The sequence below is a fragment of the Annulohypoxylon maeteangense genome (genome assembly GCF_022496945.1).
Source record: "Annulohypoxylon maeteangense strain CBS 123835 unplaced genomic scaffold GGS22scaffold_3, whole genome shotgun sequence".
NCBI lineage: Eukaryota > Fungi > Ascomycota > Sordariomycetes > Xylariales > Hypoxylaceae > Annulohypoxylon > Annulohypoxylon maeteangense.
In genome coordinates this window covers 1,386,023-1,411,636 of record NW_025953250.1, presented here as the reverse complement: position 1 = coordinate 1,411,636, position 25,614 = coordinate 1,386,023, and the positions used below count along the sequence as shown (strand labels likewise).

At 48.2% G+C, this 25,614-nt stretch overlaps 10 protein-coding genes across 10 annotated transcripts; 4 read left to right on the top strand and 6 right to left on the bottom strand.

Annotated features, from left to right (window-relative positions):
* The first annotated feature begins 1,006 nt into the window (after positions 1-1,006).
* Positions 1,007-2,156, top strand: GGS22DRAFT_93338 (mitochondrial inner membrane translocase subunit). The gene is made up of 5 exons (XM_047968461.1): positions 1,007-1,363; positions 1,433-1,553; positions 1,610-1,690; positions 1,742-1,893; positions 1,963-2,156. The coding sequence occupies exons 1-5, from the start codon at positions 1,295-1,297 to the stop codon at positions 1,999-2,001; spliced, it is 462 nt and encodes a 153-aa protein (XP_047821943.1). The 5' UTR covers positions 1,007-1,294; the 3' UTR covers positions 2,002-2,156.
* A 155-nt stretch (positions 2,157-2,311) lies between these two features.
* GGS22DRAFT_185488 (N-terminal nucleophile aminohydrolase) lies at positions 2,312-3,867 on the bottom strand (the record flags this gene model as incomplete). Its single annotated transcript, XM_047964332.1, has 2 exons — positions 2,312-3,670; positions 3,727-3,867. 2 exons carry the CDS (start codon positions 3,865-3,867, stop codon positions 2,312-2,314), a joined length of 1,500 nt encoding a protein of 499 aa, XP_047821942.1.
* An 882-nt stretch (positions 3,868-4,749) lies between these two features.
* Positions 4,750-6,495, top strand: GGS22DRAFT_93320 (uncharacterized protein). Its single transcript, XM_047968459.1, has 3 exons — positions 4,750-5,487; positions 5,598-6,021; positions 6,102-6,495. The coding sequence occupies exons 1-3, from the start codon at positions 4,987-4,989 to the stop codon at positions 6,314-6,316; spliced, it is 1,140 nt and encodes a 379-aa protein (XP_047821941.1). The 5' UTR covers positions 4,750-4,986; the 3' UTR covers positions 6,317-6,495.
* Positions 6,386-8,985, bottom strand: GGS22DRAFT_93324 (uncharacterized protein). Its single transcript, XM_047968460.1, has one exon. It carries the CDS (start codon positions 8,828-8,830, stop codon positions 6,674-6,676), a length of 2,157 nt encoding a protein of 718 aa, XP_047821940.1. The 5' UTR covers positions 8,831-8,985; the 3' UTR covers positions 6,386-6,673.
* Positions 8,986-9,866: 881 nt separating this feature from the next.
* GGS22DRAFT_93301 (putative cytochrome P450 oxidoreductase GliC-like protein) lies at positions 9,867-12,226 on the bottom strand. The gene is made up of 3 exons (XM_047968458.1): positions 11,526-12,226; positions 11,257-11,444; positions 9,867-11,195 (listed from the first exon to the last, which is right to left on the bottom strand). The coding sequence occupies exons 1-3, from the start codon at positions 11,649-11,651 to the stop codon at positions 9,896-9,898; spliced, it is 1,614 nt and encodes a 537-aa protein (XP_047821939.1). The 5' UTR covers positions 11,652-12,226; the 3' UTR covers positions 9,867-9,895.
* Positions 12,227-12,663: 437 nt separating this feature from the next.
* On the bottom strand, positions 12,664-14,382 carry GGS22DRAFT_155088 (kynurenine 3-monooxygenase). Its single transcript, XM_047960141.1, has 2 exons — positions 14,124-14,382; positions 12,664-14,017 (listed from the first exon to the last, which is right to left on the bottom strand). Exons 1-2 carry the CDS (start codon positions 14,175-14,177, stop codon positions 12,803-12,805), a joined length of 1,269 nt encoding a protein of 422 aa, XP_047821938.1. The 5' UTR covers positions 14,178-14,382; the 3' UTR covers positions 12,664-12,802.
* A 1,635-nt stretch (positions 14,383-16,017) lies between these two features.
* On the top strand, positions 16,018-17,781 carry GGS22DRAFT_155086 (cytochrome P450). Its single transcript, XM_047960140.1, has 3 exons — positions 16,018-16,366; positions 16,435-17,599; positions 17,656-17,781. The coding sequence occupies exon 2, from the start codon at positions 16,519-16,521 to the stop codon at positions 17,527-17,529; it is 1,011 nt and encodes a 336-aa protein (XP_047821937.1). The 5' UTR covers positions 16,018-16,366; positions 16,435-16,518; the 3' UTR covers positions 17,530-17,599; positions 17,656-17,781.
* Positions 17,620-22,978, bottom strand: GGS22DRAFT_93277 (acetyl-CoA synthetase-like protein). Its single transcript, XM_047968456.1, has 2 exons — positions 20,219-22,978; positions 17,620-20,151 (listed from the first exon to the last, which is right to left on the bottom strand). The coding sequence occupies exons 1-2, from the start codon at positions 22,805-22,807 to the stop codon at positions 17,710-17,712; spliced, it is 5,031 nt and encodes a 1,676-aa protein (XP_047821936.1). The 5' UTR covers positions 22,808-22,978; the 3' UTR covers positions 17,620-17,709.
* GGS22DRAFT_155082 (FAD/NAD(P)-binding domain-containing protein) lies at positions 22,652-24,823 on the top strand. The gene is made up of 5 exons (XM_047960139.1): positions 22,652-22,856; positions 22,914-23,010; positions 23,109-23,294; positions 23,358-24,222; positions 24,291-24,823. The coding sequence occupies exons 3-5, from the start codon at positions 23,264-23,266 to the stop codon at positions 24,589-24,591; spliced, it is 1,197 nt and encodes a 398-aa protein (XP_047821935.1). The 5' UTR covers positions 22,652-22,856; positions 22,914-23,010; positions 23,109-23,263; the 3' UTR covers positions 24,592-24,823.
* On the bottom strand, positions 24,690-25,457 carry GGS22DRAFT_93288 (putative integral membrane protein). Its single transcript, XM_047968457.1, has 2 exons — positions 25,051-25,457; positions 24,690-24,985 (listed from the first exon to the last, which is right to left on the bottom strand). Exons 1-2 carry the CDS (start codon positions 25,352-25,354, stop codon positions 24,789-24,791), a joined length of 501 nt encoding a protein of 166 aa, XP_047821934.1. The 5' UTR covers positions 25,355-25,457; the 3' UTR covers positions 24,690-24,788.
* Between the last annotated feature and the right edge of the window lie 157 nt (positions 25,458-25,614).

Genomic DNA, 25,614 nt, shown 5'->3' with positions numbered 1-25,614 from the left:
CCAGTTTGCAGATAGAGGCTTGCTACACTAACATGTAGTGATGGTCGGTCAGACCTGAACTTCCGGGATATGGCGCGATCTTTTGCTATCTATACGCGAGACACGATAAAGTGGATTTAATCTCACATTGCCATGGTCAGATTATGCCTAGCCAAAGTGGCTGTCTTGACAGCTATCGATTTTGGTATAAAAGGACCGGAGATCTAAGCTCTAATACGTCGTAAACAATATTCAGAGTTCCGTTCAGACATGACCGCAGCTCACCATCCAATGTGCTTCTTCTTCAGCAGACCGCAGTTTTAAAATGTAACAAACAAGATCAGAGATTTCTTGTCAAGACCAATGATGCACTTTAGCTTGATTCACACGTCATACTGATTTTCAAGAAGAATCAATATGTCTGATTGGATATTACTGATGGTTGAAAGCTCCCCTTACATTTATCAGCTTGTTGGCCTGATATATGCTTAGCTAACATGGGGTGAAAAAATCAAGTTGTCTAAAGCATCCATGGATATTGGTACCTACATAACTTGTATCACGCTGTGTTGCAGCGTTATTTTTCTTTTAATGTGCCATGTAAATAGAACATAACTGGGCAGCTGGGTTTCATGATTCCCGGTGGCTTAAGAAAGTATTCCCTAGTCATTTTATTCCGATATCGGCGAAAGAGTCATAGTTCTTAAGTAGGGTACATATGTACCTTGCATGAATAGATACCTTGAAAAGAGAGCAATATTATTTCCCTCTTGGTTGTCAAACAAAATGAACAGCGGATAAATGGATGATAAAAATATGACAATAATTATATCGAAACTAAAGCTGTTCTCTTAAACTTGGACTTGTATTAAAAAATCAAGTTAAAAAAGCTGACTTGTACCTAATACTACGGCCGCGCTAATAAATAATATGGGTCTGCAGGGTCCAGGCTTCAAGGGCTGGACCGCCAGAATGGTCGCCTTGGACTTCAAGGTTTGAGGCGGCTATCGCTTATCACTTATCGGAAGAAGATTTATCTCACATTCCAGTGTTGGTCTGTGCGCAAATAATAAATTTCTATCGACATCATTCTCAATTAATCTTTCGGTTCATCTATTGTTGAAATTTCAACACCGACTTGCGCCACCTCCGCTGCGAACGACAACTGCGGATCTACTCATACCTCATCGGAATAATATCCAAACCAAGTTTCTGGGTTTTACCCTCGATATCCTTTGCGACTAAAATCGACTGAATCGGTGCTTGGCCCGCACTAATATTCGTAGATTTTCCCCTCGCTTCTTCATACTTCAAGATGGATCACACACGAGACCCTTGCCCTTGGGTCATCCTAAATGACTTTGGAGGTGCTTTCTCTATGGGTGTATGTTATGACCCTTTCTGCGACCAATTATCGACTCTGAGACGTGACTTAACCCCTATTTTCTTCTAGGCAATCGGTGGAACCATATGGCATGGCATCAAAGGTTTCCGGAATAGTCCAATGGGTGAGAGGAGAATAGGAGCGATCACAGCCATAAAAGCAAGAGCACCGGTATTAGGTGGAAATTTCGGTAGGCGCTAAATTCCTGAAATCAGTGACAGCATTATCTAACATTTGTCTTTACAGGTGTATGGGGTGGGTTGTTCTCTACATTTGACTGCGCTGTTAAGGGAATACGGAAGAAGGAGGATCCTTATAATGCGATTAGTGAGTTCTATGTTTTTCTAGACTCCCGGGATTTACTAATTACCTTGGCAGTTGCCGGTTTCTTTACCGGTGGTGCTCTAGCTGTTCGAGGAGGATATAAGGCGGCACGTAATGGCGCTATCGGTTGCGCTGTGCTCTTGGCTGTCATCGAAGGTGTCGGAATAGGGTTCCAAAGAATGCTTGCGAGCTCGACAAAATTGGAGGTTAGTATTCCCCTCGAACTTATAAACCGAAATAAAAGCTGGAAGTGTGGTAAGCTAATATGTGTTTAGATGCCACCTCCACCCGACGCAGAAAAGGCCCTGGCTTAGATCCCACAATAACGAACGCAACGAAAAGAAACATTACCACTCAACTCATTTCCGATACACCTCTCGGTCGGTTCATGTATTTCATATGGGCATTAGGCGAACTTTGCATAACGGCACGGGTCATCGGAGAATGACATGTAAAATAAAGGATAGCTGTTGCCGGGACCTGCTTCCCCATACTGTCCCAGCAGACAGCCGCATTTAAATACACTACCTAATGTTGATGAACACATACTTTGGACGAATCTATTGGTTGGATTGTAATATTTTATCGCTAATCTGGATCTATCTAGTTTACTAATGCTACTCCTTACGCTTTACACCAACGCCAAACCTCCTCAGCTTCATCTTCGACTTCAAGCATGTCCATCCCACATAAACGCTCTTTTTCGTTTTCGGGGTGGAATATTCGCATTACGGCATATCCGTTATCATCAATCCAGGCCCGAAACATACCAGCGCAATTATGGTCCTGTAATATATTGGCGTGGCTACTAACCACGCGGCCGGATTCATCTCGCGAGATGATACTCTCTATACCGATCATACCGCCTTCTCCTTCTCCTGTCTTGCCCCAGCGTTCCCCGGCACTCTCTTCTAAATCTCCGCCATCGCCCGCGACATGATGCAACGCATCCGCCGCAGACAATCCACCCCATCGAGCGACGGAACCGACCGTCCTAGCAGCGGCTACTCGCAGGAAAGAATCACCATTGCCTGTGCCCGATAGAGCAATTGATCTTCTTGTCTGCGCATTCCGACAGACCGATTCAGTACCAATAGCACCCGCCGATTCCGCAACCGGCGAATATGTAAATGGGGTTGGGAGGCAGTCAGCGAGGAGCCTTCGTAGGCCGGACGACAAATCCACGATCGGTCCCGGTAATTCTAAGCGCGTCCTTAATCTCTGCCATGCATCGTTAGTTGGTCTCGGGGTTGCGCCGCTGATATTGCCCTTTTCGACCCATTCCTCAGCCCAGAAGCCGGCACCGACTACGGGTGTATCGCCGACGCGCCCTGTCAGCTTGTTCGTCATTCCGCCCGTGCTAGTTGCTGCACACACTACTCCATCCGCATCAAGAGCTACTGCACCACATGTACCTTGAGGCAGATATTCCTCGGCACTCCAGGTTGCCAAGCCCTTTCCTGCCTTCTCCTTTTCCAGCGCCTGTATATGTTCATCCCATCTCTTCTGAGTGAAGAAATACTTGGGATCCACCAATTCCAACCCGTATTTCTTAGCTAGCTGCTCAGCTGTCGGCCCATAAAGAAGCGTATGGCCTTGTGCTGAGGGAATATCGAGCTCTGTCGTCCCCAAATCGTCGGAGTTTAATTCGGCCCTTCTCGCCAGATTCGATAGATCCTGGTCGCCATGTTCCAACATTGCCTTGGCAAGCAAAATGGGATTCTTGACTCTGCGCATTCCCGTCAACCCCACACCACGCTTAGCAAATCCCCTCGATACCATGACCGAGGAATCCATTTCGTTGATACCATCACGTGTGAAAACAGCACCATGGCCCGAATTGAAGAGCGGGTTATCTTCAAGTAGCTTTACAGCGTATGTTGCAATGTCGAGCGCCGAAGGAAACTTAGTTGTGGAAGAGTAAGGATTCTCATTCTCATTTGCTGGGATTGGGGTGCGCATGTACAAATCCGTTCTCGAGACCTATTTCGTACGTCTTAGTTTCCATTTTGGCTACGTAAATGAGTATAAGTACTCACAATGGTTAGAAGCGCATTCCGGTATTGTCTATATCCCTGCAACCCCAACTTCTCAGGTGTGATGTTGCCAGCGCCGCCGTGAATAATGATACGGGGCTTTACCTGCGCCGTGGTCTGCTCATTTTGTCGCTTGTAGTCCATTTTGTCGACGTGTCTCGCTCTTCCTGGGGCTCTACCGATTTCAAACCACTTGGGAACAGCAAGTTGTTTTATTGTCTAGACATGATACGGTGAGGGTATCTTTCATATGCCGACCCTCGGAATATAGCGCGATAAGGGTCCGCTTCCAATGATATCGCCATACCAGTTTAGGATCGTTAGACCAGGGGTAAGCCGATCTAGATACGTACCTGCCCGGATTGCGCTCCCCGCATCATCCCGCATCATCCCGCAGCAGCAACAAATCTTGGCACGATTCTTCCAAAAGGGGGTTACACCTTATAACTGAGTCCACCAATGAGAAAGGTTCACATCTACTACTTACCTTACACAAGACACATTCTTGTTTTCAACAGCATCGTGAGATTGGTAAAGAGCATTTTTTTACGAAATGAGATAGGAATAAGAGGTGAATATACTAGGTACCTTCTATGTTACAAGTCCAAATGCGTGTGTATCAACTATCTAACCTTACAAGTTCATTCTCGATTTCTTCAAGGTCGTTTCAGTATTCTAAGCAATTCTTCGAACTTGATTGTTCATTGGTAGATTTAAACGCTATATCTCTACCAACGGAACGGAACAAAGAATATACTAGCAACAAACTGTCAGTGACACAGCAATGAACGATTTAAAGAATGTATGCAATGATCTTTTATACCTTAAGTTCGAGACAACATCTTCTCATACCCCGGTTCACTGAAAGTCATCTACATAAATGGATGCGGGGATCGCTACCAGATCGCAAATCTGAAGGATTATACGCCGCTAGCTAGGCTTCCCTAGCCAAATGAGCTGATCAGTCCAATCTACCTAAATTTAGAAGGAGAAAAGAAAATAGAAGTCGAGTTGAGAAATATCATTCAAATGTCTAACTCCGAGACATACGACGATCCCATCCCATCTCACATCCCAGAAAGCAGCTGCTAATCGACTTCCCGTGTCATCTCGCTTTCGTTTCCCCATTCAGGTTGCGACTCCCCATTCTCACATGCCCATCCATCCATTCGTTCATAAAGATGCTTGCACCTGCCCCGGCAACTTTCTTTTATCTCCACCGGACCCTGCTGTAACTCATATACACCCCTCGGCTCACACATAATGTTGCGCCGCTTTCATATCCTCCTCCTCGCCTGCCTGTGGGCAGCGGCGGTCCTCGCTGACTATGCCAAGCAGCAACGTGGCGCCGGAGACCCCACACAGCCCGTGGGCACGAACCCGATCGTCAAGTTCGAGACGGTGTACCTGGGGCAGCAGAATGCAAACAACAGTTGCAGTCACCGGGACCTAGGATTCACAGGCGAGCTACAGGGGAAATGGTACGCGCTCTTCGGCGATACGCTGTGGTGCGCGGAGCCCCTAACCGACCCGAGCAAGGACAACACTAGCGAGTTCCACGGTATGGTGCGCGACTCGTTATCTCTGACCACGAATGACCCGCTCGTGGTCGTGGACTTGCATCTTAATGACGATAGTCCGGTCCGCCATCAAAAGCAATTCGTCCCGTTCAACGCTTCCTGGGGCGAGGATAATACCTACGGGTTCGGGGGCACGAGTATTTTCGAGACGGCCAACGGAGCCGGCGGTATATTTTATCTTGTCGTAAGCGAGTTTCCCCTCCCAACCTAGCCCCGGAACTCCAAAATACCTCCCACCTGCCTTTTACCACCCCCCTATTTCCAACGCCAAGATAAACTAATCACCTACCTCAGAACGCCAACGACGCCGGCCTCAAAGGCGCCGGCATAGCCAAAATCGAGCTCGTATCCGGCGTCCCAACGGTAACCAAACGCTTCGGCGTCTCAGGGTACTGGTGGCCGTCCCCCAGCACTCCCCGCTACGGCGACGTAGCCGCGTTCCGGGACCCGCGGTCGGAGTACGTGTACGCATGGGGCGGGGCGCCGACATCGATCACCGACACCACGGACGCGCAGTACGTGTACCTGCTCCGCGTGAAAGCCGCCGACGCTTATGAATTGAGTAAGTACGAGTACTGGTGGGGTGAAGCGGCGGGGGGTTGGAAGACGGGGAGGCCGCTGACGGAGTTTGGGGTAAGGAATGCGGTGATGTGGTTTGTGGGCCAGGGACAGTTTGTGTGGAGTGCGTTTTGGGGGGTTTATGTTTTTGTGCATTTGGGTGAGTATTTAATTAACCCAACTACCTAGAAATTCGACTGTGCTGTTTGGGTTGGGTGTGTGAAGCTTACATGAGGACAGGTCCTGGAAGCGGTGATGTCCTACTTCGAACCGCGACGTCGCTTGAAGGCCCGTGGACCCCGGATGTGAAGGTGTATACCGCGACGCCTATCGATGGTGGTCTGACGTATGCGGGTGTTGCTCACCCGTATCTTGATGCTAGTGGGAAGACGCTGACGATTTCGTTTACGAATAATAATCATATCGAGGTGATTAAGGTTACGTTTTCAAAATAGGGTGAAGGGGTTGGGCAAGGAAAATCCTACTTAGGTCACAAAAGGGATAATAAATAAGGGATCTAACGGGTCGTGTTCATCACCCACTTGGGGAGGGGGTGTTCCGGATGCAATCTTGATTTCGTTGACATTTATACAGGAGGATGTTCTTCTAGTGATACATAGTAACGGTTGACTTAACAAAACCATAAACTCTCGCATATACCTACCTATTTTTACACCTTGGAGAAGTTTACCGCAATATTTATTCAATTCAGTACTCATAACCAACCCATAACCCGCAAAACCCGAGAAAGAAATAGCACGCCGCATCTATGTATACACGAGCCTCACATCATATCCTATCCCACCATCCCATCATAACTTATCATCATAAAACCTCCACTCAGACTTAAAATCCTTGTTGAGTTCCTTATCCAAAACCAGCGCCCTCAACATCTCAATCGGCATAACATTTGCCCTCAAAACCCGATCATGGAACTCCTTCTCCCGAATCTTCCCATACCCCTTCCCAACCGCCTCCTTCCGCAAGCCCATCAACTGCAGCGCACCTAGCATATAGCCAGCCTGGTACAGAGGCGAATACTCACCACCCAAGCTCCGTCTCACCTCGCCCTCCGCCGTAGCCCTCTCATGCCCCACCTTCTGAACCAGCAAATCAACACACTGCACCGCGTCCAACTGTCCCAAGTGAAACTTGACCGAGAACAAGATCCTCGCGCAGCGATGCATGCGCCAGAACAGCGAGCCTACTTTATCCTCGGGCGAGACGAAAAAGTCGCCGCGGTCCCAAAGCAGCATCTCCCAGTAGAGTGCCCAGCCCTCGACGTAGAACGGGGTGTCGAACAGAGGACGGCGGTAGTGGCGATGGCGCTCACCGATGAAGACTTGGAGGTGGTGGCCGGGGATCATCTCGTGGAAGGCAGTGGCGCGGGCGAAGGGGCGGTTGTTGCCGCGCAGGGACATGAGCTTGGACTCGTGGGGCATGGTGCGTGTCGGGTACGACATCTGCATCCAGGTGCCGCCGAGGAAGAAGGGGGAGACCTTCTGCTCTTCCGCTGAGATCATGGTCATGCGGATGGCTTCCTCGGCTACGCGCGGCACGCTTACGAGGTCGTACTTTTTGACGTAGGCGGCGCCTTCGTTGACGAGAGATCGGATGAAGGCTGGGTAGGCGCCGGGTGGCTCGTACAGGTTCTTCGCGTGCTCGAGGGCTGCGCGCCAGTTGTTGCTGAAGCCGAGTTGGTGCGATGCTTTGATCATTTCGGCCTCGCACCATGTGTACTCCTTCTCGGCGATCCGCAGCAGTTCTTCGGGTGAGTATGGTATCATTTCGGCCTCGAGATCTGTGAGAAGACCGTCCCGGCCGATAGGCTCGCCGACGATGGTTTCTTCGTCGCCGGGTTTAACACCTACTAGAACTTCGCGGAGAAATTCGACCGTTTTCCCAAGAGCGATATCCAATCGTTTATAGGGTTCGGTTACCCACCAATCGAACTGTGGATCGTAGTCCTTGTAGAAGGCGTACGTTTCCGCCAGCTTGTTGCGTAGCTCGGCTACTCTACGAGAAGCGCGATAGCCGGTAGCTTTTGAATATTTGTTAGAGTTATGGCTGACATGGTCTCGCGCCTGCAAAATGAGCTTCTCTGTCTCGTTAAGGCTATTGGCGAATTCCTTGGGACTAATTGACTCGATGCGCCGACGTTGCTCACACCAAGCCGTAATGGGGGTGGCAAATGGTTCGACAAATGCGGTAAATTTGGCATCCCGAGCCTTGTCGAGCTCAAGGGTGCGCCGTGCACGTCGCATATAGTTACGCAGTAGCAAGTGATCGACTCTATCGTCCTGCGATGAATACGAATCGAACGCTTGTCTCTCAAGATCCGCTAGTTCATCCCGAAAGAATACCTCGAGCCTTCCATTCCGCGATGCCGAGCCGTCGATGTCATAGTAAGCTGTTAAGTCCCGTAGATCATTCGTTACACGCACAATGCGATCTTGGATCGACTCAGTCGGGAATGTCTTAGAGGGTACATCAACTGAGGTCCAATCTTCCTCACCATCTTCATACTCAATTAATTCGATTTCTTTCTCAAGATCATCCATGGTAGAAATAGATCCTAAAGGCGATAGAGATTGAGACGATACGCTATTTTCTTTTTCCTCGTCTTCCTGAGCGATCTTGCGAATCATATCGTACATCTTTCTCGGGTCTCTGTTGTGTCCGGGGTCCCACCCAGCGTGGGCTAATTGAGTCTTCATTTCAGTCGATAGCGAGCGCTTCATCATAAGCAGGACAGTGAGACGATTCTTCCGCCAACGGAGGCGAGCCGGGGAATTCTCATCACCCGAAGGCTCGAGTACGTTTGTCATGACATACGGGAGCAAGTCCCTCGCTCGCAGAGCTTCGATTAATTCGGCATTCCATCTAGGATAATCGGCTGGCCCTGCGAGTTTGTGTCTCTGTTGCTGATGCTGAAAGGCAGCATTTAAGCTATCGGTTATTGATGCCATCTTCGTCTCACAGTCTTATCAAACTTTTACAATCTCATGCCATTCCGTAGCATTTTACCGCATTGGCGATGTTAGTGAGCCGATCATACTAGATAGGCTTAACCATGAATGTTTGAACTTCGGACCATGTGTTCTTAAAGAATGAAGGAGGATGTTTATGACGAGGTTCGGCGGGGTCGGATGTAACCTGCCGGCTGATAATGGTCTCGGCGGTCTTCTCCCGATATCATTCTGGATCGATGGCGTTCATTCTAACTCACCTAGCGTCTCATGTTAGACCTTATCAACCCCAATCCCTGACCGACTTGTGCTTTATCGTAGCGGCAATATTCTTATGACGGAAACTATGGAGATATGGATTTAATTATGAACTGATGTAATCATCGCTGATAGAATATCGAAGTGTGTCTGGATATCCATCTCCTCTAGGGGACACAGCACCGAATGACGCTATAACCACAGCGCTTTATAGCGCTAAATGCACTCGATAAGTAGGTACCTACAGGGCTGCCGTAATTAGCTGTATACCCCAGAGTTATTGGCTCTTTTCAAAATGCTTCAAAACATACTGTGATTTTAAACAACAGACTTCCAAATTTTGAAGTTATTGAGTCTCCATCCAATCTATAAGAAACGATGCCTTTTAAAAATTGATTTCTTTCAATTCTACCTTCCAAGGTTCAACGGTTTGTCTTAATACTTACATAAGGTTCAGACTTACATAAGCTTCAAGAATGTTTACGTAATTGGACTTACATAACCGAACTTATGTAATAATACTGAGGTTTCTTAACAGTTTACATCTGATCTTACCACAACGAACCACAAGCACTTATCGTCGTATTCTCTGAGGTATTCACCCCTTGAATGTAACTATATGATATATTAGTTGTATATTTAGAAGTGAAGCTCCATCCGACAGAAACCTTATACAAGTTAGAAGTCTAGCAGAGCAAACTACCCCTTTCCAGCAAGCAAGCTTCTTAAGGTTGGAGTTCTAAGAGCCTCACATCTCACATAAATAACTAGCGTTTGCATCTATACCAAAGCTCAGGTTTAAGTTCTCTATGTACATCCTATCAAAGGTTTACACTTCAAAAAAAGATCAGGGTGATGGATCCACATCTCATCATCCCATGGCCAATTCATATCCTCTTCATCTTCACCGTTGCCCCCCATAGTCTCTTTACCTCCTTTTCCCTCCGAATTATCCAAAGAAATCTGCCAATTCTCCAGTATCTCGACCACCACGGTCCTCAACAGTAATTCGGCAACATATTTCCCCAGACATGTCCGCGGCCCGAACCCGAACCGCCAGTACCGATAACGGAGATCCCGCCCGCTCTTATGTCTTTCCAGCCAACGTCGCGGTTGGAATCTTTCACGGTCTTCTCCCCAGAACGGATCTCGGATGTTGAGCGCGTAAGAGTCCACGACAAAATTTGTCCCGGCAGGAATTTTAAAGCCGTCGAGGACACGCGGGGTTGGGCATGACTGGGGGACGGAAAAGGCGGCGAGGGGGCGCAGGCGGGAGGACTCGAGAATACATGCGCCAAGAAGGGTTGGCGTAGTTGTCCATGAAGAGAGTAGATATGCACTGCGCGTCGCCGGATCTGAAGAGTGTGCCTGGATTTCGCTGCGTAGCATTTTCTGCACAGCCGGATGAACCGCTAGGAAGACGAGAGTCCAGGAGATTCCTCCCATGGTGACATCGATGTTGGCAAATAGCATCTCGTCGAGTGTCTGGAGAAGCTGCTCGCGCGTCATATTTCCTTCGTCCACGGATCTATACATTCCAATAATTGGCGTTTCTGCCTCTCTCCCGGCCTTAAGGGCATGATCGTGCGCTCTATCACTCCACGCAGCCCAGCGGTCTTTGAAATTGTGAAGCGCACGGATGGCGGGGAGAGGAAGGAATCGCGAAACGGAAAATCTCGTGATCCCACCTCCAATGACACTCTTGAATAGTTCCTCTCTGGGCAGGATTAGCTCCGTTAACTCCCTCTCTAGTTCTGCATTTAGCGGTCCATATACAATCTGCGCTACGAAGAGGAACGGGAGTAGTTTCAGGTCTTGTATAGGGTGTAGCTTCCCATGCTCCTTGAACGTCTCATTCTCCGTTCTCAATGCACGCATGTAAGTTTTGGTGAAATTTTGCATGTCAGTGATATACGTGCTTGCTGAACGGTGCAGGAATGGGGTTTCAACACAAGACTTGACAGAGCTCCAAGATGAGCCGCTAATCAATCCAACACAAGAGCCCAATAGGCGGTCCATGATGTACCCGCTGTTATTTGCATGGGCCTTGGTGTGGTTTTGGGAGTCACGAAATACGGTTTCCACATGAACATGCTTGGTTAAGACACTTGCAAGATAAGTTAGTAACACGCTGGATACTTGCTATGGAAATGATATGAAATACTCACACTTCCCCCTTTAATCCGGACCACAGGCGATACAGACTTCCATACTCACTCTCCCACTTGGCGCTTTTGACGCGCCCATGTAGAAACTTCTCTATGTTTCCCTGACCATTAGGGAAGACATATGGAAGAGACGGCAATTCACTCCCATTCTCTATATGCTTTATTTGGTAGTGGTTGCGCAGTACGATCTAGACAGAGTGCAAATGTCAGGCGGGATTTTAAAAAGCGAATGGATCCATGGTCCAAGTTACCAGATTAGAGCGACTTACATCGATAACAGACGAAAGTAGGGAAGTGAGACGCGCCGTTATGGCTTGACTTCGTAATATGAGAGCGACAAGGGAAAAGGCGACAGCGACAAGTAGCATAGAGGATGAAGTGTAGAAGGGAAACATCCCGCTAATCTGTATGGGGGTGGGCACCTCGTGAACCAATGCTGTAGTTGTTATTTAGAATCACCAATGCCGCATGGCTAGATGATAATATTATAAGCCCTACCTACTAGGTAGTTAAAAGCCGATAATAGAGGCACAGCTGAAATCCTCTGGCAGAGGCTACGCCGCATAAGCTAGGACCGACATATCCGATCCCTTGCCCTCATCGCCGATATTATCAAGTAATATCGACTTCATTCCAAATACCACACGCCGGTCGATTCTAATGATAGTGAATATCAGGGTTTACTTCCACCGACGAGTCGGAGAATGCTGCTGCTCATTCCATCCTTCCATATGATACCGCTGAGAAGATCATGATCATGCCAAATACGAACCCTGGTCATGTCATTCCTGCAGATGTCCACTAGTAGAGCTGTCGTTTGACTCGTGCTTCTTGTCAGCTATATCTGGTAGTGTGTTACTTTACTGCCTCGACTTCCTGAAAGGAACTTGTGTCCCTCGTCTCACCGTCTTCCCTTGTTTGAAGCCATTTTCCCTGATATTTTCAAGGGATGGTAGTTATCGTAAGTTAGACGCGTCATAACGACTTAAGCCTGTTTGGTGATAGCAGGTAGGCAAAGCTGCGAACGTGAGACGACTGGATATGCGTTTTGCTAGATAGTTGGCTGCTGTGTATGACAGCGTTGGCGTGCCGCTTCATCCTGACATAGTCGAATCATTGCTCGCTGAGCCGTAGTTTCCAAGGTTGACCGTAGCTTAATTGAGGCGCAGCGAGCTTCGAAACTGGTCTGGAAACGTACACGATGAGGGGTAAGGCAACGTCTTATTCTCTGTGCCCTTAAGCTACCTGACAACCGGTGTCAACCACTTACCAATGCAATGCGGCACGATTATTATCTTAGAAATAAGTACTAAGCAGGTGAGTTAATAGCTTCAAAGCCTGTATATAAGATGTACCTCTTCGTAAGATTATTATCGCGGGATTTTCTGGTATGCTGCATATGTAGGTCTATTCCTTACTATCGTGACAAGATGAGCGATATTTACAGAGGGAGCTAGCAGCCCTACGTAGCTGCGTAGCGCGTAGAAAGTGTAACCCAGTGTAACCCTTAAGCCCTAACACATGCAGTAATCAAAATGTGGAGACGCTAATCTTTAGCTAGCTCCAGCTCTTGTACCCACTTCTCAGCTTCCTGCGCCAAGTCCGGGTCATACAACCAACGTAATTCCCCTCCATCTCCACGTGTGAGCGATTGATCACTCCAAATTGCTCCCGGTGGTAACTTGACTCTCTCTGATTCTGGTAGTCGCTTCGCGTTCATTTGCTGCGTCAGGTCGAGTACTTTCTTGACCCGAGCCTGGCGGTACGTCTGCCATTGCGCCGCCGCCTTGTCCAGCGGCACTTTGGGAGAGAGCTTGGAGAGAAGGGTGGCTAGAGCTCTCACATCTTCAAAAGCCTGGTTAGCACCCTGACCGGCAGTTGGGGGAATAGCGTGCGCCGCGTCGCCAACTAGGATAATTCTCTTCGACTCCGACAGCCATGACGCCAATGGCGGAATCCCATAGAACGCCCAAAATCCCATTCTGTCCACCGGTATCGCCTCTAAGGCCGACTGTACAATATCCGGCCAGTCTGATTTGTTCTCCTGGAGCATATCATACAATTTCTGTTTGTCCTTTCTCAGCGCCTCCCATCCTGCCGGATCGAGCTCTGCGAATTGTCGCTGAGACCCCACGAAGAGCTCGTATCCGTCTGGCTTCTGTGGAACGAGTAGGAAAGCTCCCGGTTTGGCCATAACAGTAGCTGGCAAGTTATAACCCTCCGGAATGCGCAATTGAGATCTCTGTACGACACTATTGATACCCATAAAACCTGCATACATCGGCTTTACTTGGGGTAAAAATGACCCGCGCACAGTTGAGTGGATGCCATCTGCCCCGATGAGGAGGGGCGCAGATGCAGTCTGGCCATTCGCAAAAGTAAACTCTACTTTCTCTGGACTATCTGTGGTGATCGCGATCAGCTTACTGTCGTACTGGATCAGGATGTCACGCTCCCGCAGCATTGTCTTCATCTCATCTAGAAGCTCCTTGCGCATGATACGAATAGCTTGATAACCGTAGAGCTTCTCTGAGCCAAAATAATACTCATCAGTGGTCTGGTCTTGACCATCCTTGAAGGTAAGAACGTCAAACTGCAGCGAGTTATCACGGACGCGTTTATAGACGCCAACGCTATCGAGCACACGCAAGGCGTTAGGAGAGAGCATAATACCACCACCTTGGTCGAAGTCCTCGGGCCGGGCCTCGTAGACACTGGACGGGATACCCAGGTCATGCAGTGCTAGAGCAAGAGTAAGGCCCTGTATCGACAGCAGTGTCAGCAAGCCACAGGTATGATACGGGATTAAAATATCACATAGATCGACACCTATCAGCATAAAAAACTCGAAAATGGCTAATACTTACGGCAAGCCCTCCACCAATAATGGCGACATGAGATGGGGGGCTAGTGAGCGCCATCTTGCCGATCAAAGAAATGAAAAGGAGAAGAGCAATTCCGTCCCCGAATACCTAATATCCGAGCCCACCTTTCAAAACTTAGCCCACCAAAACCTACGAGTCTCATAGATTCAAGTGATATTGATTGGGTTCCAATAGATGAGGACAGGAACCAACTCCCGAGGGGAAAACGAGGGGGAAAATTAGGTATTATATATAATGTTTTCGAGTTGATATGTGTTGGCCTAGTTGATACCTATCTGCTGGAATACATCTACTCAGCCCTAGCTACCTATATATAGCTACGATATCTGCTAGTTCTTTCTCTAGTCCCCACATTTGCAGCTCTCCCAACAAGGATTGATACATTATACCAAGTCCGGTATTCAGCCCTAAAACCTCGACTCTATATACCATCTACCTACTATGGCGACTTTGGACTAGTACATTCCATCGTGCACAATCTAAATCAACTATACTATCCAATAGATTACTACCTAGGTAGTTTTCAACTATTATAAGCAATGAAGTTCACCTAGTAAGTATTTGTTGTATACTAGGTACGTGCCACTAAACGCAACTCTAAGCGATTACCTTAGATACCTTCTATCCGTCGACGCCCAATCATTGATATAACATAAGCAGCTCGACAGGTTTAAAGGGGCCTTGCATCAATCCATCGAACGAGTCATTATACTCCCCAAAGACATTATTTCAGGAAAACCAAAATTTTACCATATCCTTCATATTTACAGTCATTGGTATACTAGGTAGGTAAGTCTTAGAATTTAGGCAAATAGTACCTAATATGAAGGAAGTTCCATTTCGATTCTATGGCTATACTATCAATACTTCTATGATAATTTGCTGGGGGATATCTTGTTTTATGCTAGTTGGGTGGGTGGGAAAAGGATGGTATGAGAGATAGCAAATATTTCTCCTATTTCTCTATCGGGATCGGATGACGAACTTGTGTGTGTAGAAGTGGTTCCCCCCTTGGATGAGTAGCTTCAGTAGGTATTGTGTACGTTGATAGGTAGGTACTACCTTGGTTGCATGATTTATATGCTATCCATTACACTGGCGCATCTTCACCATCGTAGCTGGCTTGCCTCGTCGGTGTGATGTATGATGAGGAGAGCGGTGAGAAGCCACCTAGATCCTACTATGTACCCTTCGGATAACTATCACATAGCCTATAGTTAGCACTTGCAGATAGTGGATTATTTGTAGCACAGTATCGTACCTACTAGGTATCTAGATGGGCATGCATTCTTTGACTGTATTCTTTATATGTTGTAGTCGAACTATTATAACAACCTTGGAAATATTTCAGCTTCGGGACTATTACTTGCCTGCCTTTAAATACCTACCTATTATTGCTAGAATCTAGGCTTAGCAGACAGCTTTCAGAATATATCTCTCAGGCACCAAGCCCCTTACACGTTTTTATATACCAAAATACCTAGTCCTATAAGACTGCTATATACCTCGGTAGATATATCTACCTATACAGAATGCTGTCATCGATCTCGATTATCATCGTTCTGTTGGTCGGGTTGGTAGTATCTTGGGTGAGAGAAAGGGTATTGTCAAGATTGCGATTCAAAGGGCTACCGCGGGTTGGGATAGACCCAGGCATATTTGGTCTACGTTTGCAAGCTGCGAAAGATGAATTCTTCGTCCGCGGATATAAGGTACTCGAGAAAGGCTATGAACAAGTCAGTTCATGACAATCTTCTTTATCTCACTTGAGATTATTGAGTGGTTTAGGATTAGGGTTAAGGATGGGTTTATCGTCGATTCCTAAACCCATCCCTACCCTTATTCCTACGTTCCAGTTTTGATCTCCCCTTACTAACGGAGAAATCACAATAGCACAAAAACACCCCATATGTCATCCAAACATGCGATGACGAGCGTCTCGTTATCCCGGATGCGTATATCGGAGAGTTGAAGAATCTTCCAAACACTCAACTCAGCTTCAAGCATGAGGTTTTGGATAGATTCATGGCAAAATATACAAGACTCGATGCTGTTCGGGGGTCGATTATCCATTACGATATTGTTAGGAACCGACTGACTAAAAGCCTAGGTAAGTATTATGCTACTATTAAGCACCTCCTAGAATGTGGATAGTAATAAATGTACTAATGTATTGAAATATAGGGGATCTGTTACCGCAGATGAAAGAAGAAGCAGAGCTAGCACTGGGAAACACCCTTAGTAAATGCAATTCGGAAGGTGATGACTTATGCCATATGCACCCATCACTTACTATTATCAGCACTGACGTATCTGCCGACCATCAGATTACATCCCTATCCAAGCATCCTCACTCATCATCGGTGCAATCGGCCAAATGACTTCTCGTAGGGTGGTCAACGAGCCGACCATATCCCGCGATAGAGTATGGTTAGAGACTATCATAGGCTTCACTGCCTCCGCGTCCATCTTCGCCATGGCCATGAGACGCATCTCACCTAGTCTACGCCCCGTGGCAAAATACACCCTAGAATCTGGGCGGAAGCTACGCGCTGATATCGCTCAAGTGGCCAGGGTTTTGACACCAGTGATTCAAGCTCGCCAAAAGCATCCCACCGGTAGCGGGGCAGAGAAAAAAGGGAGTTCGTCAGGAAACACCGACGACCACCCACAGGATCTCGTACAATGGCTCATCGAAGCCAGCAAAGGAGCCGACACCCACCCCGACGCCATCATAGTAAAGGCCCTCTTCCTCATCGTCGCGGCAATACACACCAGCGCGCTCACCGCCATCCACGCCCTCTACGACCTCTGCGCATACCCAGAGTTCATGGAAGAACTCCGCGTCGAAGCTGTCGAGGAAATCGGCGCTAACGGTTGGTCTAGCACCTCGCTGCTACGGCTCCGCAAGATGGAGAGTTTCCTCAAGGAAAGCGGGCGTGTTAATTCCGGTGCTGTCGTCTCGTTCCAGCGCTTGACTCTAGCTCCAATCCGTCTTTCTAATGGCTTTTGCATCCCGGCGGGTACGCATATCTGTGTTGCTGCTGATGCGCGGTCGCGCGATCCAAAGTTGTATGAAGAGCCTACTGAGTTTCGGCCGCTAAGGTTTTATGCCCCGCCTAAAGATGCGGATGTGGGGGTTGATACGGCTAATCTTTTCAGCTCTGTTGCGGCGGGGGACTCGTGGTTTGGGGTTGGACGACAGGCTTGTCCGGGGCGGTGGTATGCGAGTGCGCAGATTAAGCTTGTGCTTTGTATACTGCTGATTGATTATGATTTCATGTTTCCGGAGGGACAGGGGAGACCGCAGAATTGGATTGAGGATGAAAGGATTGGACCGAATATGGAGCAGATGATCTTGTTCAAACGGAGGGCGGCGACGGCTTGAGATTGTGAGGGAATGGACAATGGATAGTAACGAGAAATATGATGTATGCGATATGACCTTTCTTATAAATCTCCAGGGCTATTATGAGTTTCGTGTATTGTAGGTACCTAGGGTAGCCGTACTTACCGTATTGAATCGCTAAATGCGGGGTACCAAGCCCCTATTTCCCCAACACAGGCGCTATTTTAAATCCGACAGGGCGATTCCAAACCCTAAATTCTTGATTCCCTCAGAAGATTGTCCAGCTCTAACATTATCACCGCTACCAACACCCAAAAGTCTACTTTCCAATTCCCCAACTTCGATTGATGACGGGCTTTGACACATATACCTAAATCCCGCATCGACCCTCGCAGCAAAAAGCCACACCTCTTCCTCCGAGAACAGAGATGTGTCGTACTCGATGCGAAGTGTGACCGAGGACGGGCTAACAGCCGTGAACTCGAACATGATGCCGAACTTGGAGCCTTCGGCCCAGGTAACTAGAGGCTGGCTAGGAATGATATTATGTATCGAGGACGATGGCTCCGCAGTACTCATCTCGTGAAAGCTGACCACGGCGTCGAATAGCGGGTGGTTTGGAGCCTCGGTGGCTGCGGCTGCGCGCAAGCCTTCGTCGTCCGATGTGGAAAGAATCTTGATTAGCGAATTCCACTCGATGCTGTGGCTGAGAGCAGACCGTGCGGATTCTCGTACAGCTAGGAGGAAAGATGCTAAGGTGGCTTCTCTTGAGTTATCCTTCCCTCGGTCCACCAGTCTTGGGATTCGAATCGGGAGTGGTTGGAGGAAGAGACCGATTGCACACATGTCCTCTTCTTGTCGCCCGAGATAGGGACTGCCTAGGAGCAAGTCTTGCTTTGTCGGCTTATCGGCGTGGAGGACTAGGGAGACGATCGCTAGTCCGATTTGGTGTAGTGTAAGACCGAGCGATCGCGAAACCGTCTCAAGACTTGACATCGTATTCCTGGAGAGTAGGAATAGTAGAGAGCTGCCGTCGTACGAAGTGCGCGGCGCTTTCATGTATGGAGGTATTCTTGCAAAATTGATGCCGGACAGGTACGATTTCCAGAAGTTGACTGTGGCCTGGTCAATGTCCAGATTCCAACAAGTCGTATCCTGATACCGTTTCTCGGGGGCCATCAGGGGTGATTTCACCGGACTGTTGACATTTGCATATGCGGTAGCAAGCTCCTTGAAAAGGCACGCAAGGGTCGTATAGTCGCATATAATATGGCTCACGCAAACTGCCATGTATCGTTTCGAAATAATTACTCGAATCGGGTCCTCCGCCCCAAGCGAGAATTCCGTATTGATGACGTCTCGGATGTTGAGACTCTCTACGTATAAGGCTTTAGGGGGGTCAGCGGCATAAGATCTTACCACGCTACCGTCTGTTGCTGATGGTCGAAATCTGCAGCGCAAGATTATATGTCTCGCAAGGACAGTGTTCCAAGCCGATACCAGTGTTGGGTGTTGATGAAATTCTACGGACAATTCGGAAACGTGGCATACGTTGAATGAAGTGGTCCCAAGGTTTCTCTGATATTTCAAAAACCAGTCTCGTTCGATGGGTGATATCTGACTATCCCCGAGAGCCCTCGTGCCATTTTGGCCATGGTGTCTCCGCTTACCTACACCAACCACCCTTTCTTCTCTCATCATATCATCAATCACCGATGCTAAACGTGATATCACGGGATTTTCTATGACTTTTCGTATTGTGAATCGTCTCTGAGTAAGGGAAGATATTCGACTCGCTAATTGTAGCTGCAAGAGAGAATGGCTACCGAGAGTTGTGAGATCCGAGTTCCTGTCTATAGGTACGCCCGAGTCGAGTTTCATCAGGTCCCTGACAGCACCCACGACCAATTGCTCAGTCGAACTCAGAATTATCTTCTGCGGCCGTGTGTCTACCGACTGGTCGGTAGCCATCATGTCGACCTTTCTTTCAATCGCTTTATAATCAAGCTTTCCCGCCATCGTCAGAGGGAACTCATCTAACGCGAAAATCTTCCGGGGCATAGCGTATGGGGGCAAGACATCAGCGACGAGTTCCTTTACATCTAATGCACCGATTGCATTAGTTGATGAAGCATAGTATGCTACTACCAAATAGTCGTCTCGGCGGAAGATAGTAGCACCTCTACATCCGGGGATGGCTTTCGTAACTCGTACCTCTAAGTCATCAAGGTCGAGCCTAAAGCCGTGCAGTTTGATCTGTCGATCTTTACGTCCAATTATACAGATTTCTCCGGTTGCGCTATCCCAATATGCGTAATCGCCAGTCTTGTACATCTTTTGGCCGGCTCCAGGCATGATCGGGTCGTCTAAGAAGTGTTTTGCATTCAGCTCCGTCATATTGATGTATCCATGTGATACCTGTATCCCTGCAATACACAACTCACCGACCGCGCCGGGTGGGAGTAGATCATGATTCCGGTCGAGAATGTACACTCTGCTCGATGGGTTCGGTCGGCCAAGGGTGACAGGCTTATTCGGCAGTAATCTCTTAATCGTCGCTCCACAAGTTGTCTCAGTCGGGCCATACATATTATATAACGATCGATTCCTAGCCCAGGTGTCGCAAACGGATTGAGGAACAGCTTCACCGACCAGGTAGACCTACGAATAACATATTAGCTTCGTTTTTAGGTAATTAATGGCTTTGACGAGGAAAATAAGCACGAACATTTTTCAGCCGGGGATAATGATCAGGATCTAACGCTTTCGCGATAGACGGAGTCAGAATAGCGGAATCGCTATCTTTCAAATGCGAAAACGGGTCATCTTGGTCACTAGGCGACACTAATCGTAACGTAGCGCCATGTGTTAAGGCAGAGAATATCTCGTGGATGCTGCCGTCGAAGACGGGGGACATTAGTTGGGCGATAACGATGCCCCTCGATGCAGACAGGCGGACTACAGGGTCCTTCTGGAAAGCTACCAGGCCTTTATGGGTACATTGTACGGCCTTGGGCTGTCCGGTCGAACCAGACGTGAAGCAGATATAGGCAAGATCATCTGGGCGGGCGATGCGCCTCCTTGGGTAAGACACCGAGCCGCTTTGTTTCTGTATGTCAAGAAGATCGTCGACGCATATAACACAGCATTGAAACGAAGCTGTGTTGTCTTGCTCCTGTCGCGGCGAAAAGAAGCGCTGTTCTGTAGGAATATAAGAGGGAGCAAGTACGGCTCGTGCACCGCTGCGGACAAAATTGGCCTTCTGCACGGACAGTGGCGCTGAGGGGTCTATCGGGGCGTAGACGCCGCCTGCTTTCAGCACACCAAAGATCGCTGCTAGCCAGTTCTTCGATCGGTCGGCATAAACACAGACAGCTTCATTAGGTCTAATCCAACTCAATTCGCGCGCAACGATCCCCGCTGCTTCATCCAAGTCGCCGTATGATACTTCTCCGTCTTCGCCGTGAACGATTGCCACGTCCCTAGGATGCCTAGCCACTACGTTTTCGAACAGTGTCACCAAGTCATCCCCTTTGGACTCGTCGAAAGTCTCGGGGGAAGTACAGTTGCTCCAATGCCTAATCTTTTCTTCTATCTTCCGCGGAAGTAGATCGCCATACACGCTCGACACCAACTGTTTATCGACATCGCCTTGTAGGAGGCAGTCCATACTCTTTTGGAAGACAGATCTCACGTTGTTCATGTCCTCCTCGACATAATGGGCAGTCGAATAGAATAACTGTATCCGAAATTCTTGCTCGATGACGAGATTGATCGGAATTCCGGACTGCATATCGAGGTGATTTCTATCTACCGGTATCGATTTTAGCGATCCCACTTCCATGTCGCACTCGAACTGCGTGGCCATGATGGAATGAAACTGCCTATTGAATCCCTCAGTGGTTTCTGAATGTTGAACATTATTCAGCTCGAGGATGCCGTCGTGGATACTCCGTAAGAACGTTTCGACAGAGGTATTATCCCCTCTGGCTGGCACTTTCACGAATAATGGCAATATATTGATCAGGGGACCAACAACATCGCACGCTCCCGGAATGGGTAAATCGCGTCCTGAGAGTACTGTGCCGAAGTAGACCTGATCGACATCCATAAACTTGCTGAGGGTCAGAGCCCATGCTGCAGCAAAGTACACCGTCGTGGTATATCCCGTTCGTCTCTTCACTGCCAACAGTTTATCATCTGGAAATTGGATTGCGATGCGCTCTTGAGGGAATTTCTCCGTTGTCTTGGTCACCCTTTGGGGACTTAGGCGAATCTCCCCTATAGCGGCGGGGAACTGCTCGCGTTTTCTGTCCCAGAAGTATCTCGTCGACTCTCTTCTTTCTTCTCGCAACGTCCTCAATGAACCCACGGTTTCTTTGAACGAAGGGCCTGCAACGACACCCATCTCTCCTCGCAAGTTTCGCCCAATTTTATCGCGCAAAATCCGAGCGGAGTAGCCATCCAGGAATGCGTGGTGTATGCGCCAGACAACAACGATGGGTTTTGATATTTCATCCGATCGTAAACACTGAGGCGAATGAATGACCGTAAGCGTGGATATGGGACCACTCGCTTTAACAGCATTGACAATTTCCCTGCGATAATCATCTTCAGTTTCGACTTCAACTATGCTTGGAAGCAAAAGCTGCTGCGGCGCGATTTCCAAGTCACGAAGGGGATCTTTGAATATCGGCTCTTCTAAGATCGTATTCACCCACGCGTTATAGACATCTTGCACATCTAAAGATCCCTCATAAGACTCGTATAAGGTCAGTATATTCAGTTTTTGGTTGTGCGAAGTTTCGCGAAGTAGAAGAAGCTGTGGCTCCGTCCACTCTGTCGTGTTGATGCTGTCTAACAAGCTGTTTGCCGATATTATATCTCGCCCGGAACGACATGAAGGCTTGATTATAGTGTCTGGATTTGGTTCCGCCGTTATGGTGTGTACTAGTAGCGGTTCATAAAGGCGGGTCCCCGCTCCCGTCGGAACCGCTATGTCAGGTACGATCCCAGCTCCGGAAAAAGGGGTAAGCGAAGGCAGATGTGAAGATGTTGATAAAGGCCGCGCCAAACTTGCAGCTTTTCTTATAACATCCTTTACTGTTGATATCCGCAGTAAAATTCCGGCAGGGATTAAAAGTCCCCTCTTTTGGCATTCTGCTGAGATAAGAATTGCAGACAATGAGTCGCCGCCTAGCTTCACGAAGGTAGTGGTGTTTGCGGTACAGTTGATCTCATCTGTGCTCACACCAAGAACTGTCGACATTGCCTGAACTACAATAGCGATGTATTCATTGTCGCTAATTGATCCCATTATGACTGTTTTAGAATTTTTGACGACTGTGCCGCTTCAAACATTCCAGGTTGGTAGCTGACTATCTCACTGGGCCAACTGACCTACCACTCAACATGGACAACAGCTTTAAGGCTTATTTATAAATCATTTCGTCGCCGCAATACACGCATGGATCGCAACGATTTGAGTATATATATTTGTCATAGCATTCAAGGTTATATGTATGTTGGTAATGTTTTCTTCCCACCTCCTATCCACCTTGATATCTACACGTAATCCCCCCTATAATAGAGTGAACCCCGGCTTACGAGGATTGTAGGACTCTTGTAGCGGGGCCGAGAAATCCGGCTTAGCCTGAGCAATAAGTATTTGTAATGATGTTTCGCCTCACAACACATCTTTGCCGTTCGTACGTGAGAGACTAGTGCTGAAGCTGACCTAGCTACTGTGTAAATTATCAACTTGAACATCACAATGGCAACTTTGAAGATTGCCATCATCGGAGGTAAGATTGCTCAATCCTCCATCGTTGTAGTTTGTCAATTAGTTAGTTAAATCAAAGAAATAGGTGGCCCAGCTGGCCTCACATTGGCAAAGCTGCTGCAAAAAGCAAACATAGGTTGTAAGGTATTCGAAAGGGATGCATACCGCCATGCGAAGAATCGTGGTGGCTCGTTGGACCTTCACCCGGAGTCTGGGCAACGCGCCCTAAAAGAGGCCGGTCTACTCGATGAGTTCAAGAAGCTCTCCAGGCCAGAGGGTGAAACTCTGCGAATCTACTCTCCCGACGGCAATGTTCTTATGGATGAGAGCAGAGGTGAGCCCGGCCGTCCCGGAGAGTTCGCCAACAGGCCCGAAATCGACCGCACGCAATTACGCGACCTGCTCTTAGATTCGCTAGCACCTGATACAATAGACTGGAACTCAAGACTTCTCAAAATCCGTGCCCAGGGAGATTCAAAGCTAGCCTTGCTTTTCACTAATGGTAATGAAGAAGGCGACTTTGACCTAGTCGTCGGTGCCGATGGGGCTTGGTCTAAAGTCCGATCAAGCGTAAGCGAAACCGAGCCTTTATACTCGGGTATAAGCGGCCTAGACTGTCGCATTTCCGATGTGGACGCTAGGTTTGAAGAGCTGTCCGCGCACGTGGGACAGGGAATGTGTCTCAATCTGGGGTCGGACAAGGGCCTTCTATGTCAACGAAATGGCGATGGCTCGGTTCAGCTCTATGCTTTCGCCCGGCTGCCGAACGAGTGGTTCTCCACATGCGGGATCGACTTCACTCATCCCAGGGCACGGCAAGAGGTCGTTGATGCACTTTTCCCAGAATATACCGCCCTGCAGAAGTCTCTAGTGCTCAACAGCGATCCAGATACTGTAGGACGACAGCTCTATATGCTTCCCGTAGGATTTCAGTGGACGCATAACCCAAGGTAAGAAGATGTCCCTTTTATTGTTACTATAAATCATGTTTAATATCAACTAACATGTTTTGACTTAGGATTACACTCATCGGAGATGCTGCGCATTTGATGAATCCATTTGCGGGAGTCGGCGTCAACGTAGCTATGGAAGACGCATTAGAGCTTGCACATGCCATTATCGGGGAAAAGGTTGAGGAAGAACAGCTATCATCATTAAGTGTGCGCCTCCAGAAGTTCGAAGTCGGGATGTGGAAACGAGCGAAGCAAAATGCGGAAGCTACGGTGATGTACCAAAACCTCTTTTTCCATAAACGAGGCGGTGTCGCTATGGTGGAGCATTTCGCGAAAAGAAGGCAGGAAGACGAACAGCAAAATTGATGGCCATCCTTACTTATAGTTACCAGTTGCATAACCATTCACCTATTCTGATCAAAAATTATATGTCACAGTAATTCCGATAAATCCGACCCATTGCGACCCTCCGACGGAAAATCCGGGAAGACAACAACCCTCGTAGCCTCAGGCATCCCCCTTAGTAAACTCGAGGCACTTGAGTGTAGCTTATACCTACCTATCTAAGGTAAGGCTTTGACAGTAGCAACGATACAGCAAACCCAAGCCGCGAGATCCACGGTCAGGCTCCGGCGCGTATGGACACGAAGCCAACTCGATAGTTCAGCAACGTTCTTTTCCTTGGCATCTTTTTCTATCGCCCGGACATGGGGAAGGAAGAAGGGGATGAACGTCTGATGGCCTATGGCAAACAAGATGCCTAGAATAGCAAGTTATTACCACATGGTCGCCGTATTCTCATCTTTATCTTTAAGTTCGACATACCTGCAGCGTACCAGGGGAATGCGCCGTTGTCATGGAGAGTGGTTCCGGGAGAGTAGCGCAGTATAGCGCCACACGAAAAAAGAGTGGTAGTAAGCAGGCCGACCACCCCAGGCGCACCGCGATTGAAAAATGACGCGAAGTACGAAGGAAGGAGTTTGTTGCTCAGGTCCTGAAGATCGGGCTTGCGAAACAAGGTCATGAATTCGTACTGGTCCCAGGCAAACCAGAGGGAGCAAGTGGATGAAATGACCGGGACAAGATGCAAGATGGTCGGAAGACCCTCAGATACCACGGTGGAAGCCATTTATGGTAGATAATCTGCGATGTTTCGGTGATGTTGAACCTTCTGGTTGTGAGAACCGAAAATAGGATGTGGGAGAGATTAAGGAAAGAAAAAACATATATCGGACCAACAACTTCTCAACCTAGGCCATACATATATGACACGTACCATACTGCTCTTTGTCTGTCCCGTCTAGTCCATCCCTTCGATAAGATATTGTAATAGTATGCAAGGGCGGGGATTTGTTTGTCTTGTTATATAACCCACTTCAATTTCTCTAC

Coding starts and splice junctions, on each gene's coding strand:
- GGS22DRAFT_93338 (XM_047968461.1), top strand. CDS start 1,295: ATGGATCACACACGAGACCCTTGCCCTTGGGTCATCCTAAATGACTTT. Junction 1,364..1,432: donor GAGGTGCTTTCTCTATGGGT/GTATGTTATGAC, acceptor ATTTTCTTCTAG/GCAATCGGTGGAACCATATG. Junction 1,691..1,741: donor GGATCCTTATAATGCGATTA/GTGAGTTCTATG, acceptor TTACCTTGGCAG/TTGCCGGTTTCTTTACCGGT.
- GGS22DRAFT_93320 (XM_047968459.1), top strand. CDS start 4,987: ATGTTGCGCCGCTTTCATATCCTCCTCCTCGCCTGCCTGTGGGCAGCG. Junction 5,488..5,597: donor GCGGTATATTTTATCTTGTC/GTAAGCGAGTTT, acceptor CACCTACCTCAG/AACGCCAACGACGCCGGCCT. Junction 6,022..6,101: donor TTATGTTTTTGTGCATTTGG/GTGAGTATTTAA, acceptor ACATGAGGACAG/GTCCTGGAAGCGGTGATGTC.
- GGS22DRAFT_93324 (XM_047968460.1), bottom strand. CDS start 8,830: ATGGCATCAATAACCGATAGCTTAAATGCTGCCTTTCAGCATCAGCAA.
- GGS22DRAFT_93301 (XM_047968458.1), bottom strand. CDS start 11,651: ATGTTTCCCTTCTACACTTCATCCTCTATGCTACTTGTCGCTGTCGCC. Junction 11,445..11,525: donor TACTTTCGTCTGTTATCGAT/GTAAGTCGCTCT, acceptor CACTCTGTCTAG/ATCGTACTGCGCAACCACTA. Junction 11,196..11,256: donor TCCGGATTAAAGGGGGAAGT/GTGAGTATTTCA, acceptor TTATCTTGCAAG/TGTCTTAACCAAGCATGTTC.
- GGS22DRAFT_155088 (XM_047960141.1), bottom strand. CDS start 14,177: ATGGCGCTCACTAGCCCCCCATCTCATGTCGCCATTATTGGTGGAGGG. Junction 14,018..14,123: donor TTATTGGTGGAGGGCTTGCC/GTAAGTATTAGC, acceptor CTGTCGATACAG/GGCCTTACTCTTGCTCTAGC.
- GGS22DRAFT_155086 (XM_047960140.1), top strand. CDS start 16,519: ATGACTTCTCGTAGGGTGGTCAACGAGCCGACCATATCCCGCGATAGA.
- GGS22DRAFT_93277 (XM_047968456.1), bottom strand. CDS start 22,807: ATGGGATCAATTAGCGACAATGAATACATCGCTATTGTAGTTCAGGCA. Junction 20,152..20,218: donor ATTATCCCCGGCTGAAAAAT/GTTCGTGCTTAT, acceptor TGTTATTCGTAG/GTCTACCTGGTCGGTGAAGC.
- GGS22DRAFT_155082 (XM_047960139.1), top strand. CDS start 23,264: ATGGCAACTTTGAAGATTGCCATCATCGGAG. Junction 23,295..23,357: donor GAAGATTGCCATCATCGGAG/GTAAGATTGCTC, acceptor TCAAAGAAATAG/GTGGCCCAGCTGGCCTCACA. Junction 24,223..24,290: donor CAGTGGACGCATAACCCAAG/GTAAGAAGATGT, acceptor GTTTTGACTTAG/GATTACACTCATCGGAGATG.
- GGS22DRAFT_93288 (XM_047968457.1), bottom strand. CDS start 25,354: ATGGCTTCCACCGTGGTATCTGAGGGTCTTCCGACCATCTTGCATCTT. Junction 24,986..25,050: donor ATTCCCCTGGTACGCTGCAG/GTATGTCGAACT, acceptor TTGCTATTCTAG/GCATCTTGTTTGCCATAGGC.